Genomic DNA, 14,746 nt, shown 5'->3' with positions numbered 1-14,746 from the left:
TGGCATTGTTTGGTTAAGTCCGTTGTTCACCGTTTTGAATTTCATTTTCAATTAATGAGTTTACTGTTGACTGTTTCCTGTTGCTGACAGTGCAAAACGATCAGAGTCTGACTCTCTGCTTTTCAGCTAGTAGCTGTTTCTTATTAAAAGTTATTCACATCTATATGTTCAGTTTACCTGCTGCTGTGGTGGAAAAAGCCTTAAATAAGTAAACAGTGTAAAACCACAATTAAAATAAAAAGCTTTTGATATGAAGAAGCAGCTGTGGTGGTTAGTAAAAGTCTGATGGATCTGTGGGAGAGCCGTCTGTAAACCTCCAAATATAAACTTCTAATATTATACTTACTTACTACCAAATGTTTCTATGCTTGGGTGAGGTCAGAGGTTGCAAGTTTCCATGGCTGATCAGGAAGATCCCGGCAGTCTCACTGTATGTTTTATCCATATCTGGGCCTTAATATACTATAAGTTTGTTGTTTTCCACATTTGGGACTACACAGAATATAAAAGTAAGAAAGTGATCAAATAAATATTTTCAAGTTTCATTCACAAGTAAGAAACAAGCTTAATATTGATGCACAATATGTTATCCTTCAAGCCAAGGTGTTCAAGTATTAAACAGCTGTCACAGGTGCTTGGTTCTCCATTCAACAATTAATAATAATAATAATAACAATAATCCAGTGTTTTAATCCTTGCTCTGAACTTGGTCTCTGTAGCCCTGGTTGGTGAATTGTTTTGTGTCCATGTCACATGCAGTTCCTTGTTCATGCCTTAACTGTCCATTAACAAAACTAACCTCAGATCTGACAACTCCAATCCACCTTAACAAAAACACATCTTTTTCTAAGGTGATGGAGGAAGTTTCTATTGTTACCATTATAATAAGAACAGTGGCAGAGTATTTATTCTTCTTATTCTAATCTGATGTAGCATGACCTCTCTGAGCTGTTAACAGACTGTTAGCTAGGTAGTAGGTCGTTCAGAATTGTAGTTTATAAAGGTGCAATTTCTAGTGTTACAAATCGTCATCATCAAGAACCGTGAGGTGCATGCAATAAGCTTCACTACAGATGCAGAGCAACACTTCTAGTGGTGAACAGTAGGATACAAAGTCCAGTCTACTGAACTGTACATGAGAAATCCATACCACATGGAAAATTAGAATCTGTATACCACCCAGCACTAGTGGTATGGTGTTAAAATGCTGATGATCTTCAGACTTGTTCCTTCTGCATTGTTGTTTGAGTCTCCATATGTAGTACATTCACCTGTCTCTGCAAAACCGTATATTTATATCCATTCTTGCCTCTTTAAGCCATAAACCTCTTCCTTCTAGGACCTCTCAGTGGAAATCTGTAACAATTTCATCCATCGCTTGTTTCTTGCGAAAAAACTAATAAATAAATAAACTTACATGAATAAATGCAAACATGAACCACATTGCCAGGAGCTAATCCAGGATGTCTGGATGACATTAGGAGCAACGCTGGCACAACTGAGAAGTCACGCTCACACAAATAGCTATAATCCACACACAGAGTCGGAGTAAGATTTATCAAATCATTTGCGACCAACCTGCAAAAATACTTCAGCCTTTGAATCTGCAAAGTACAAATTAGCTCCCAAGTTAATTATGTATACAACTGTAAAACCTACACACAGCAGATAGAGGAGATCACTGCACCACAGCTTGCAACAAATTATTACCAGTGGAACAAAAAATGGGAAATTGGTTTTAAATAGACTTTGACTTTAAAAGACATTTTTCAGAACACAGAACAAGAGCTGTACTGAAAGTTAAGAACATAAGTGTAGGTTTCTAAACCTGTCGCTCCAGTCCCGATGTGCTTTTAGTCAGACATGTAAACACTAATACACGTAGCCATGTCACGATGGGTAAGCCTCTCACTGTACAGCATCAGCAGCATGTCTGTGTGGAAGTAATCACGTCTGTCTATAATCTCACATTGTATATCTAGGATTTGCTGGAGCTTTGGATGTATGTTGTGGAAATTTTCCAATTTCCTGAAGTGCTTCTATGGTACAGTGCTTGGTACACGTGGCATTATGTTGTATGGAAAGGCAGTGATAAAAATACTAGACACACAGGTTCTCCCAGTAGAGCTGATAGTCCTATCATGTTTTGAAGCACCTTGGTACATGGCACACCATGTTTTGTAAGCTGGAGAACCCCTAAGTGGTTTAGTAGAAGTAGAAGTTTATCCCACGAGAGGATCACATGTGAATCCTGAGGGTGGGAACCATCCCACCCACTACCCATATGTGGGCATCGCATGCTAAACCTTAGCTGTGATAGGAACACAACAAAGCCAGAGGCAGAGAGAGGGAGGGAGACACAGAGAGAGCCTGAGACAGGTCAGGAGAATAGGGAGAGAGAGCGAGTGCTTGTAGCCCCCGAGGGCTTCAGTCCTATCTGTCACTGTGCCAGAACGATTCGCCCTGCAATTGATCCATGGACACAGAGTCCACAGGTCAGCTGTGACAGCCTGCTTGCTGTGTGTGTTTGTGTCTTAGGTGGGTGTGGGCGGGTACATCGGTACATCTGCTTTCTGTCTCCCATGATGCCGGTGGCTGTCAGTCTTCATCGCCTGTGTGTAGGAAGTGTGTATGTGGTCATTTGCCACTAATGAAATGAGATTCAGGTAGAGAAATGGCGAAGGGCATCGCTTAGAAATGCACGAGAGCAATATGTTGCCACGGCAACAGTCAATGAGACTTTGTCCACGTGAGAGTGACTCATGTAAGGAGAGTGAGAGAGGGGAGGCGGAAACAAGTTGAAGTGAAGCAGTTGCCATAGCGACTCTCTATTGCAGCTGCCTGTAAATTTCTCTCTCTCCCCAGTGTGAGTGTGTCTGCTCGACTGATGCACCACTCTCGGCTTCACTCTATGTATATGTGGTACTGCACATGTGTGTGACGCCCTGGTCGTGTTTTGGGACGCGTGTAACATTTCATATACCATGTGGGTTATTCTGTACTGTACATAAACACGTTTCAAAGGAAGCCAATCTCCCTCCATCCCTCTTCTCCTCCTAACAGATGCTGTAGTGGTTATTTATGTGGTTGTTCTGCACTACTGCTCGCTCATGTCCCCAGGCCTACACGCACACACACAAACGCACTCCCACAGAAGCCAACAGGGGCTGTCACAGTGCCACAGTTCTAAGTCCTATGTGCCATATGCTACCGTAGGCTCCTGGCAGGCAGGAGTATTATTTCTCTCCGTCAGCTGGGAGACTGGTTCAAAGGCCAACGAGGGCCCATCAGGGACCATCCTACACACACACACGCGCGCGCACACACACACACACACACACACACAGCGCTGCAGGAACAGGCATATGCTGAAGTGTCTTACGACTGACGTTGAGTGAATGCATTCTGAAATCATTTGCATGCAGCAATTAAGGAATGGTGCCAGAGTTTGTTGTCTCTCTCATCACAGTGTTATTAGAGCAGGTGAAGTAGTTCAACCAAGCAGCAAAATGAAATCACTCCGCTGTACAATTTGATGCTGGTTTTTGAGTTCAACTACTTCCAGCAGGGACTGTCCTGTTGTCTGTATTAGAACTAATCCAAACTTAAATGTTGTGTCATGTTTTCTTTCTGACTTTTTTTTTTTTTTTTCTTCATGTGAAGTTTCTACAGTTATCTTTCCGTGCTTTTGCCTCGAGGCAGGCTCCAAACAATTTGTGCCAGTGCAAAAATGATAGCATCCAAGAAAACTGTGTTTTCTCGAGATCTCCCACGGGGGAATTGTCCTAGAAATAAGTGGCTATAGCTGTCCCTGCAGCTCAGGGTGACTTGCAATTAGCATTCACAGGAGATCCAAGGTGCAAAATAAAACGAGGAAATTATGGAAATTCATCACAGACATGATATATTAAGAGCCAGTGGCCTTTTATTATCTGTTGATTGTGCACAGAATGTTCTTCAGACTTCGGCTTTGCTCCTACAAGCTCGCCTTTAATGTGTCTCTTCACGCTGGGGCTTTTTTTTTTTTTTTTTTTACCTGCTGTAAATTGCTCCTGCCCAGTTGCTTTCAGTGCGTTTACTGTGATGCCTTTTTTTTCAGCAGCTTTAAAACACCTCTTCTTTGCAGCGGAGAGAGCTCTTAAGGGTAAACGTTGACACCAGCGCCGTTGTGCACATCATTCGCTTCTCACATTTGCATGCTTTAACTAATTAGCTGTGTCCTACCCTCATTTTTCTGCTCTAAATTAAACAGCCTGGCACAGGTGGGATCGATTGCTCATGCAGTTGCTTGTGAGCTATGCTCGGCGTTGCATCACTGTTGGTCAATCTGGTCCTCCTGTGTGAAGTGAAGCCGGTCAGAGGCAGTGATACAGAGTTTAGCGCTAACACTCAACACTAGCCGGTGATTTTCTAGAAACATTATTGCTTTAATCACCAGGAAACTTTTGATTAGATTCTTGCACTGGTGTCTCTTGTTATTGCCTGTTGCTGGAATCATCGCCTCCAATCTAAATTACCTCCAGCTCATTTTTAAGAGCTGACATCCAGCTGCAGGCAACTGTGCCTGTTTTAGGCTCTAATACACAACTGTGTTTTCATCCAGCCGAGCAATTTGCTGTTTGCTCAGTGTATTATGGTGGAACCCAATGTGTGATCAAAGAGAATATGAGAGGCATAAAAACAGTTATTGACTTTTGTGCTTTTCCCCTCTCTGTTCTCTGCTTTCTCCTCCGCGTGCGTTGTTGTGGTGTGCAGATATTCGTGACCGCAGGAAGAAGCCGGTGATGCTGTTTATTCACGGAGGCTCCTACATGGAAGGCACCGGAAACATGTTCGACGCCAGCGTCCTGGCCGCGTACGGCAACGTGATCGTGGTGACCATGAACTACCGTCTCGGCGTGCTTGGTAAGTAAACAGAATATCTTCTTTAATATAACTGCACAGAAAACATAGTTTTCAGATGCAGACACCTTAATGTCACTGTGGAGACACCAATTTTCTATTCCAATTTCTACTACTACTAATTAGTTTTTACAAGATTATGGTGTGAATATGTAGAAGAGCCCTTTTGCGTCTTGTCAAGTAAATGCATCATGATGATAAAATTTAATTAGATGAAGGTCACAAGATGCTTCCAGTATCTAAGCAGTGAGACTTACTGTATTTAGAGATTAGTAACTTGTGCATGGTGTATTGCAGAAGTGCTGCCTGAGTTATGGGGTGTGGTGGCGTCTGGGAGATTTAAAAATTATTTAGAAATTTTAATCTCAATTATAAGTTGTTTTATTTTTTATTTTTTATGTTATTGTCCAGCACTGTTTTATTCTGCAGAGGCATTGATCAAGCCTTTCTATGACAGGGAGAAGCCTGCTTCTGTTTTAGCAGTCATATATTAATTAAAGATTAAATAGATTTATACTCTCACAACACATTTTAACCATGTAACCACCACTCTGTTATTCCATTGTCTGTTGAGGCCTGCATGCACTCTTATCTGGTTACACTGTAACAGTAACTCCTATAGAAAGTCCTTTAGAAGACAAACTGGAAGAAGAACACAAATCAGATACCGATCTGGCATTTTTACTGACGCCGAAATGCAACTCCCAATTCTTCATTTTAATTGCGTGCACTCGCCCGGTGCCTTGAACCTGTAGACGTCTATTTCACGGCTGTATAATTCATCCTACAAAAAGCAAGAACTGTAAAAAGGAAAATGGCCTTACACAATGTTTTGGTTGGAGTTGATATAGTTAGGCTGCATTTTGGAGCTGTTGTTACCAGACGCACAGTGAAGGTGAGGGATTTAGAAGCTGAGTCACTCTGAGTTCTGCCAAAGTTAGATCTGGGAAAAAACAGTGTATGATCATCTGCGAATCAGCTCTCTACCACATCTCGTCATCCTTTTCCTGAAAATACACTTGACTTCTCCTCTTTGTTACTCACCGCGCTCTGTCTCGCTCCATTGAGACCAAGTAATTTAGCTTGAAGAGGAGGAACATGCCTCTAAGGAGGCAGGTGCTAACTAAAGGAAACTAAGTGCATTAGATATTTCATTAGCTGAACAGAGAGTGGGCTGCTGGAAGCTGTTTCAAAATAGGCTGCCTCACTTTGATTTGTTTTGTTCCTCTTCCTCTTTTTTTTTTTTTTTTTTTTTAAAGGACATTACCGTGTTGTTTTTCGGAGCACTTGCACAGCCTTTACAATGGTGACAGATTTTCATTTGCATGTAATTACACAAAGTGTTGTGTATTATTGAGTTCATCACCGTTTTTGCTACAAGTGGATAACGCAGTGCAGACTGAAATGTGACTATTACCAGAGATCCATGAAGCCGCACGGGCGCCAGTGTGTGACAGGAGTTACACTATTCCAGGTGCTCTTAGTGAGCTCTGGAACTTTTAGTACTTTTATTACTTTTAGTAGATACTTTTACTATTTAGTTTCTGTCGAACATGGGTCTTATTTTTGTAAATTTTATATTTATTCTTACTCAGTCCCCTCTTAAGATTTTTGTCTATTTCTTCCCAGAATAGAAAACTGTGTGTAATTTTGCATCTTAGCCATCAGTCACACACAGTTTTCCTGTGCAATGAGACGATTAAAATTGACATGTCGGTGTGTGTCTACACCTAGGAGCTAACTGGTTTCAATAACCTCCAGCTCATTTACAACTTGTCAGACCAGTTGTGTTTTCTTACTTTTGTGACCAAACCTGTGAAAGACCCAATATGCAGTTCAAAACTGTGTTACATTTTTCATTCAAAGATCATGTGTCTAAAACCATATGAAACCAATTTGTGAGGGTTTTCTAATTGTTATAAAATATGAGACTAAATCTTATGGCACAACTGAGTCGTACTCTTGGCTGTTTGTGTTTTCTCTTTATCCTAGCTTCAGCCTTGTATGTGGAGCTTCCCATGGATAAAAATAATCCCGTTCAGAAGGAATCTAAATAAGTGGATTACTAACAGAAGTTCAGTTTTCAAAGATGAGAAAATGAGCCAGAAATATCAGCAGCTACTCGTGTGAATCACTGCAGAATTTGTGTCAACAAAGAAACGAGATAATGGGAACGTATTAAGTTCTCCCTGATTATTGCTGTGTCATTGTTGTCTGTCACAGTATGTGCATTAGGTAGGACTGGATATTATTTATTGCCTCTTGTGCTTTACGGTATTTCTACTACTCTCTCTCTTCTTCCTGTAGTGTGGTGTCATCGCCCCTCACTTTCTTCTTTCAGCGCTGTATCGGTGACACTCTCATCACATTCTTTGAGTCAAGGAGAAAGCAAATTGCGAGAGAGACTTTGTCATTTGTATGCAAAGAGAAAGCCACAGCTCTCCGCCAAATATGAGAGCCATCCACTGCAATTTGGTCATGATTGGGGAGAAATGTGAATAATCTTTCACCCCATGCATCCTATATGATGGATAGCATTTTTCTTTGACAAAGAGAGACGCACAGAGAAGCCAGCAGAGAGGTTATAAATCCGCGTTGGTGTGTTTGGAGGTGGTGAACATCGGGCATGTGTGGCTGAAAGCGTTGATGCATATCAATGTCTGCTCTGTGGATACGCTGCAAAGGTTCCTACTGTGTTTGTGTTCTTGCTTCAGCGATCGGACACGCGGATTTGGAAGGGCAGTGCAGGAATTATTGATACAGGAGCTAGATGAGAAAACTCAATAGTGCACGCCTGTCTGTGTTTGTGTGCAGACAGAAGTGGTTGTTTTCATGCGATGCTTGCAGTCTTTGCATAAGATTACCTTGAAGAAGAGGTGTCGGAAGTGTCGTCTTGATAGTAGCTGTTATAGGTGTGGTTGTACCTTGATGTTTCTTTCGCAGCCTCACTCAGCAGCGCAAAACTTATAGTTTGTGATCTTGACTTACTAAGCCTACCACTAATTACTCTGAGGGTTGCAAGGTTTCACATCACCGTATGTTTTCAATTTTGCAGTGTATTTAATAACCCTGACCGTATAAATGATTACAGCTGGAGCTAAGTTAATTCGAATGCATGGCAGCTAATTAAGACTTAAGCCTGGTCTTCTAAATGAAGTCTTGGCAATACTGTATCTGGAAAGCAACAGATTGCAAAAGAAAGTGTACGTTCTCTGCTGGCTTTAGAGTCTGGTTGCTGGGATTAATAAACATATTTCAGAACTGTTGAGAACACTTGTTCTACATGAACAGAAATACTGATCTTGTACAATACAAGGAGAGGTGACCACTATAGGTATAAGCATGTCACGTGGATAAATAAAGAAGTATAAATCAACAACAGACTCCTCCTACAGTAAGACGTGCTGTGGCCTCATTGTCTGTTACAGTTCCAGATCCACCACCAGTGCATCAGCCTTAATACCAGTTCCAGGTTACTGAAATGCAGAAACATTATTTCAAAGTAAGTGTGGCAAAGTATCAGGCTTCACACAGACGACACTTAATTGTTGACTTTTGTACTTTCACATATTCTTTTGGAAGAAAGATATCGGTCACAATATGACCTTTAGTTGAACAGTATATAGCCCCAAAAATTCATGTGGTAGACAGCATGATTGAAATTCCACGACTTGACATGATGCTTTGTAGAATCGCGTCAGTCCTCAGCTCATTCTGAAAACGTTGCTTATTCTGTGCCTTCTGTTACTGTTATTATGGGCATCAAACTATTAGCCGGCTGGGTCACTTACATGCTAAATCTGTGATGTACTGAGAGCCGGCGTCTTCTCAGTTCTTCTTGAAAAGGGCGACCGTTCTCTCATAAAGCCCAGCAAAAGGTAAATACTTTATCCCCCCCACTGGATAGTGTTATTGTTGTATTGAAGTCATGTTCACACATTGAAGTCTGTAACTTGTGACAAGCCTGGTAAGAAATCTCTAAAATATCAGTTAAATGCTTTAAACGGCAGAGACATTGTGTAGGCTGCAGCTTGCAGACCCTGGTTAAACTTTCTGTGGCATTGAGTTTCCTCCTTCTTTGAGTGCTCCTGAGCTCTTAAGCATGATGTAGAGCCCCTGCTGTGTAACCAACCCTGACTTCTGACCTCACTGTGCAGTGAGGCAGGAGAAAATCTCTATTGGATGACTAGATATCCTTGCTACAGTCTGTAATAAATGGAATGGATTTTAGTGTGAGTAGAAAGGCTCGCAATTTTAATGAACACATTCTCAATTTGATATGACCTTCATATTGAATGTAGACTAGCACAAAGCATGTGCACACAGCAGAGAATAAGGAAGGAACCTTATCCGCAACAACAGATGAATGCCAGAGTGCTGAAAACATTTTTATACAGCTGTCCAGCTATTGCACGCTGCTGCTGGAGAGATAGAGGAGATGGTGTTGGAAAACATACAAACTGGTGTGACTCTCCACCAATCATCCCTGCTCGCCGCTTCGCTCAGTCCATCCATGCTAAACCTTTCACAGCATCCCATGAAGCGAGTTGCAGTCCCAGATGGGAGCGCAGAATCACCAGCAGAGGCATTTACTGAGAGAAGGAACCGGCATGTTTTTAAAATATTCAGAGATGTTCTCAACTGGCTAATTGTTTTTGTTTCATCCAACAACAGTTTCATAGGTAAACTTTGTAAATAAATTTCGCCTCTTGCACTGTCTCTGCACGTCTCCCACATCTAAGCTTTACCTGTCATAAATAGCCCTTATAACCGAGCATTTGGAAAAATATAATAAATAAAGAAATCAGGCGCAGAAAGACATGAATGTCAGTAATAAAGGTTGAGGGAAGAAAAATCAACCCTTGCCATTTTATTTTCCATCTGGCTGATTGAGAGGTGTGATCTTTTCCCTCTGTCTTCACTGACACTCTTATTTAACGCCTCTCCACGTAGCGGGACGCGCCCAACTCCATCCGCTTGCTAATATGAAAATGTACCTGGCTGCGGCTCGACAGCCCAGTTACTCCATCCAGACATGGATGAAGTGGCGGCGCGGGAGAGGAAGAGGCAGCAGGCGGTCTCCGGCGAGGTCTCCGCGGGGAGTTCTGCAGAGTTAAACATGTAATGAAAATGCCTCGCCGGGCCACCAAGCACTTGACCTTGCCTCGGCTGCCTTAGCGACACACATGCTTACAGTACATACGTCACCTCCACCCCAGTGAGCTTTTTATATCCCTGTGCCGCCAGTGTCAGGCGCAGCGAGGGAGAACAAGAGCAGAGGAAGAGAGATGAAAGTGAGACTATGCCTTCATTCAGACATTAACAATGATGAGAGCACAGACGAGGAACAGCGCAGTGCAAACTCAGAGGTTTTTATTTTTATTTTCTTTGGTGCTAAAACATTTATGTTGACATACTGTACACAGCATGAGCTGTGTGTGTGTGTGTGTGTGTGTGTGTGTGTGTGTGTGTGTGTGTGTGTGTGTGTGTGTGTAGCCATGCTGTGGCCAACATACACACACAGCATAGGGTGAGAGATTTTGAGAGATGAGAGAAGTGACAGCGGGAGAGAGATGAGAGGCAGAGGCCAGGGAGCAGGGGGAGGGAAGAGAGCGGGGGTGAGGGGCTGCATTTGCCTGTGATGCTAAAAATAAAACCTGCAGAGCCGCTTTGGAGCGTGCGCCGGAGCAGACATTCATCTAGAGCACTATTATACGTGTTCTGTACTGCTGCCTGTGCACACGCACGCACGCCTGCATCACGGCGAGCCATCTCTTCAGTGCTATGACTGAATGAATATACACACCACACACAGATGCACACATTCACACACTCGGTTACTTTGTAAAACTAGTGAATTGGTATTCAGAGAGTGTGGATGTGAAAAATGTCTGCTCAGTGCTACAGCAGGGGGTCCTCAGTGTGTGCGTGTGTGTGTGTGTGTGTGTGTGTGTGTGTGTGTGCGGTCTCATGACCCGACAGCAGTGTGAAACACAACCTGACAGGACCAGAGAAGATATTAAGACACACACAGGCTGAACACACACACCGGTCTCCATAGCAACCACCAGCAGCATTGTTGAGCAAAGTCCTCTTGACTGTCTGTGAGGGGAGAGAAAGGAGGACTGTAGTGTCTTAAGTGTGTGTGTGTAAGTGTGTGTGTGTGCGTGTGTGTATGACTTTGAGAGGACAGGCTGGTCCACTATTTTTTGAGAGGGGATTAGGACCTCAGCTGGCCTACATCACACAAACACACACACACACACAGACTGACACACACTCCCGTGGGCAGGTGAGATGCACAGGCTGACACACACATTAACACACTCACAGACATGTATTCAGACGTCTCTCACAGCTTCTCTCTTATCGCTCCCCAGACATAGTTTCTCCTCTGTTTGTCCATGGCCTTGATGCTCACTCACCTGACACACTCCTCCTAATTTGTTGCCTTCCTTTATTATCTCCCTCTCTATTTCTCCACACCTTTGTCTATTCTCCCACCTTCTGCTTTCACCTCACCTCGTATAGACTCACATTTACAGAGACTTGTTGAGTGTAATTATACTGTATATGCGATGACACCACAATCTAGCTTTGTCAGAATTGGTCTAGTTGCTACTAGGAAAGTACTTCTGCTAGTAGTTGAATTTCTTTAATAGAGTTTCAGTGAATTGAATTTCCACCTATTGTTCAACCTGTAGGATGCTGACATATCACTATGTAGTGTTACCTTATAGGAAGTTACACTAAGATGTACATGTATTGATAGATTGACTAATAAATAGAGGAAGATTCGAGTGTTTTTCTACCTGAGTCCTGTCTTCAGAGAGAAGCCTCGTAGTATGGAGCTGCTAAGGTTATCCAAATGAACACGTTTGAACACTGAACTGACTGACACCTCCCTTCATGTTTCTCTCTGTTTACTTGTATTTGTCTTACTACCCTCGCTTTCTCGCCTTTTCTTCCTCCATCTCTCTCGCTCTCGCATGTTTGTCCCCTTGCTCACCTTCTCTTGCATTTAATCTTCACGTCCCACCCACGGTTCGCTGTGGGCGTTCTTTTAAAATAAGACTTGGAGGGTAGATTATGTTGATGTATATTTCACGTGGCAAACAATCAGTTCTGTAAGTGAGGACCCGTGTGCTGGTAATAGCTGGGGATGGCTCATCATCTTGTGGTGTCTTAAGTGCCAACTGGGAGACTGGGGGTGGCAGTGTTTGGGGAGCCAAAATAGAATCGCATCATATGTATGCATATTTACATTCAGACTGACATTGTACAGTATAGCAAAGAAAATCAGTCAGTATTTGTGCTGGAATCTGCAGCATTGTGATGTGATGTTTATGTCTCTGGACTAGAACTAACAGCCTTTGAGCTTCCTTTGCATGCAGCCAACAACCATGCTGTACATAACAAACAGCATATGGCATCAGGATGCCACAGTGCTGTGTTGTTAATATTCCACAGCTCTCTAGGCCCTGTGTGTGTGTGTGTGTCTGCTCTTACGAGAGAGTGTGTGAATTGTTTACTGTGTATCACGAAAAATCTCTGAATTGAATAAAATCATGTAGAAACCTTAAAAAGGAGGCATTATGGTATTGCAGTTTCCATTTTTGCTTCCAACCTGGTCCTTCTGCTTCTGCTTTCTTGAGTTATTTCCTGCATTTCCCCAAACAATTCACAAAAATCCTGAGAGAACAGGTGTGAAGTTGATGCTGTCACCTGTTGGCTATGTGTTAGCGGGAAAGGAGCGACAGGGAAGAGATTTGTCAGCTGAGGAAATTGAGAGATTTTCCACATTGTGTGGCTTCATTACATTCTAGCTTGCTGACACTGCTGTCACCCTATTTGGCTCTTCTGCATTTGGATGTCTACCTACATTTCACTACAGGTGTGATAGGAACTGAAAGCACAGGTCATATTAAGCCATCTAGAGTAGCAACACCTTAAGAAAATTCAGTCAAATTATTGTTTTAAAATGTTCGCTTACAATTATAACTGTATTTAGGGAGTTTCTGAAGGACAAAAGCTCTGTGAGCAGACAGGACAGACAGCACATACTAACAAGCAGTTCAATCAAAGGAAGGTGAAGGGATTTTTGTGTTTGATGTTCCACCGCCTCCAGGCACCCTGAATATCAATATGTCAATACTATAGACAGAGGCACTAAACCACCTAAATAACTTCATAATTGTATTATTGAGGCAGAATGAGCTGGAGTAGATGGAGCTTGGTGTCACTTAGACTCAGCAACCAGGAGCCTGAACTTGGCCGGTGTGGCCGAGGTTCCAGTTGGTCAGTCAACTCAAGCTGTCGGCTGTTCGGCATCCAACAGGCCCAAATTCTGCACCCTGCATAGAGTCATGATGGCATTTGTCATTAAATGGCTGGATGTTTCTTGCATGAGCATTTTGTACATTGTGCTTCCACCACATTGTACAAAATATCCCTGTTTATCCTCGCATCATTTCCTCATTGTTCCACTCACTGCCTGCACTTTCTCAGTCCATTACTCCAGCCTGTGCTGTGGCATGGAGCGCATGCCAGGCTGCTCTGCTGCCACATCCCTTAGGTTCACAGGAACATGGGATTGTTCTGGAGCTCCAGCTGTTGGACATGTGGTTCTTCTCCCTTAGATGAGTTGAAGGGTTAAGGCACAGCTGGGCGCCATCACCTCCCGCACCTACTTCTCTGGATCTCTGCTAACCCTCACACTTCTATATCTCCTCCCTGCCATCAACACTGCATTGACCCATCAAGCCCGTGTAATATGGCACCTGGGGCCAGCAGTGTGTGTGTGTGTGTGTGTGTGTGTGTGTGTGTGTGTGTGTGTGTGTGTGTGTGTGTGTGTGTGTGTGTGTGTGTGTGTGTGTGTGTGCCATTTCACTGTTCACTTCTTTTCTAGCTTAAACACACACAGGAAAACACACACACACACACAGGCAGAATGAATGGTAATAAATGTAATTTGCATCTCAGCGAGTGTGAGGTCAAGGACATGGCTGCCTGGTGTCGACCACATGGTTGGCCGGGCCAGTCGTGATTGACAGGAGGGAGAGCGTGATAATGGCAGATGTGATAGGACACCTGACATGAGCACACACACCCACAGTTACATGTACACACACATAATAAAATGAGACAGCAGAGGACCGAGGGAGAGTTGGACAAAGGAGAAGCGAGGCGAGTGTAGATAGAGTAGTGAGAGAAATAGAGTTCACTCATCCGTGCAGTTCACTCTTCTCTTCGCGCGCGCACACACACACACACACACACCAAACACAGGCTGGCCGTAGTAGCTTGCTGGCCCAGTAACAGATGCTGCGAGCAGTGTGAGAGCCAGGCTACACCTGCTCTCCTCTGCTGCTCCACCTCCTCTCTGGTGCACAGCCCCACATCCAGACCCAGAGAGCGACAGTTTCATGCCTCACCCCTTCCCCAGCCAGGCCACCTCTCAGCCTGGCCACTTTGTGAGCCAAACCCCCCTCCGCCTCTCTTCTTCTCCACCTGGTTTCCTCTGCACAGAGGCCAAGTCATAGAGCTGTTACACACGCACACACATGCCCACAGTGAAAGACCGGCCATAGATTAACTCACATACACTCGCATTTGGGCCAGTCTGTGAATTTAGCAGCTCAGGACGCCGTGTTGTGACACCTTACACACACTTTCAGTTCTGACATGTTACAACCTATGGTTCTCTCCAGCGCTTGATGTGTAGTACAAGTGCATTTTCACATCTTCTCCTGCCCAACGTATTTATGCATACATGTTTATGGGTTTGTGATGGGATGGTCTATGAATATGCACAAGCTGGGAGTGCTGTGTATTTGTGTGTGCA

The 14,746-nt window shown here is 43.5% G+C and overlaps 1 protein-coding gene across 2 annotated transcripts in view; it reads left to right on the top strand.

The window, feature by feature from the left end:
• nlgn2a (neuroligin 2a) overlaps positions 1 to 14,746 on the top strand; it is a 159,010-nt gene that overhangs the window by 98,027 nt on the left and 46,237 nt on the right. For both annotated transcript variants that reach the window (XM_026352755.1, XM_026352756.1), the window contains one exon: positions 4,756 to 4,905. In XM_026352755.1, the coding sequence (XP_026208540.1) occupies positions 4,756 to 4,905 (150 nt within the window). The remainder of the gene's footprint in view (positions 1 to 4,755; positions 4,906 to 14,746) is intronic.

This window comes from Anabas testudineus, chromosome 18 (genome assembly GCF_900324465.2).
Source record: "Anabas testudineus chromosome 18, fAnaTes1.2, whole genome shotgun sequence".
Taxonomy (NCBI): domain Eukaryota; kingdom Metazoa; phylum Chordata; class Actinopteri; order Anabantiformes; family Anabantidae; genus Anabas; species Anabas testudineus.
Note: the sequence above shows the minus strand (reverse complement) of the source record. Positions and strands in the feature narration are given on the sequence as shown.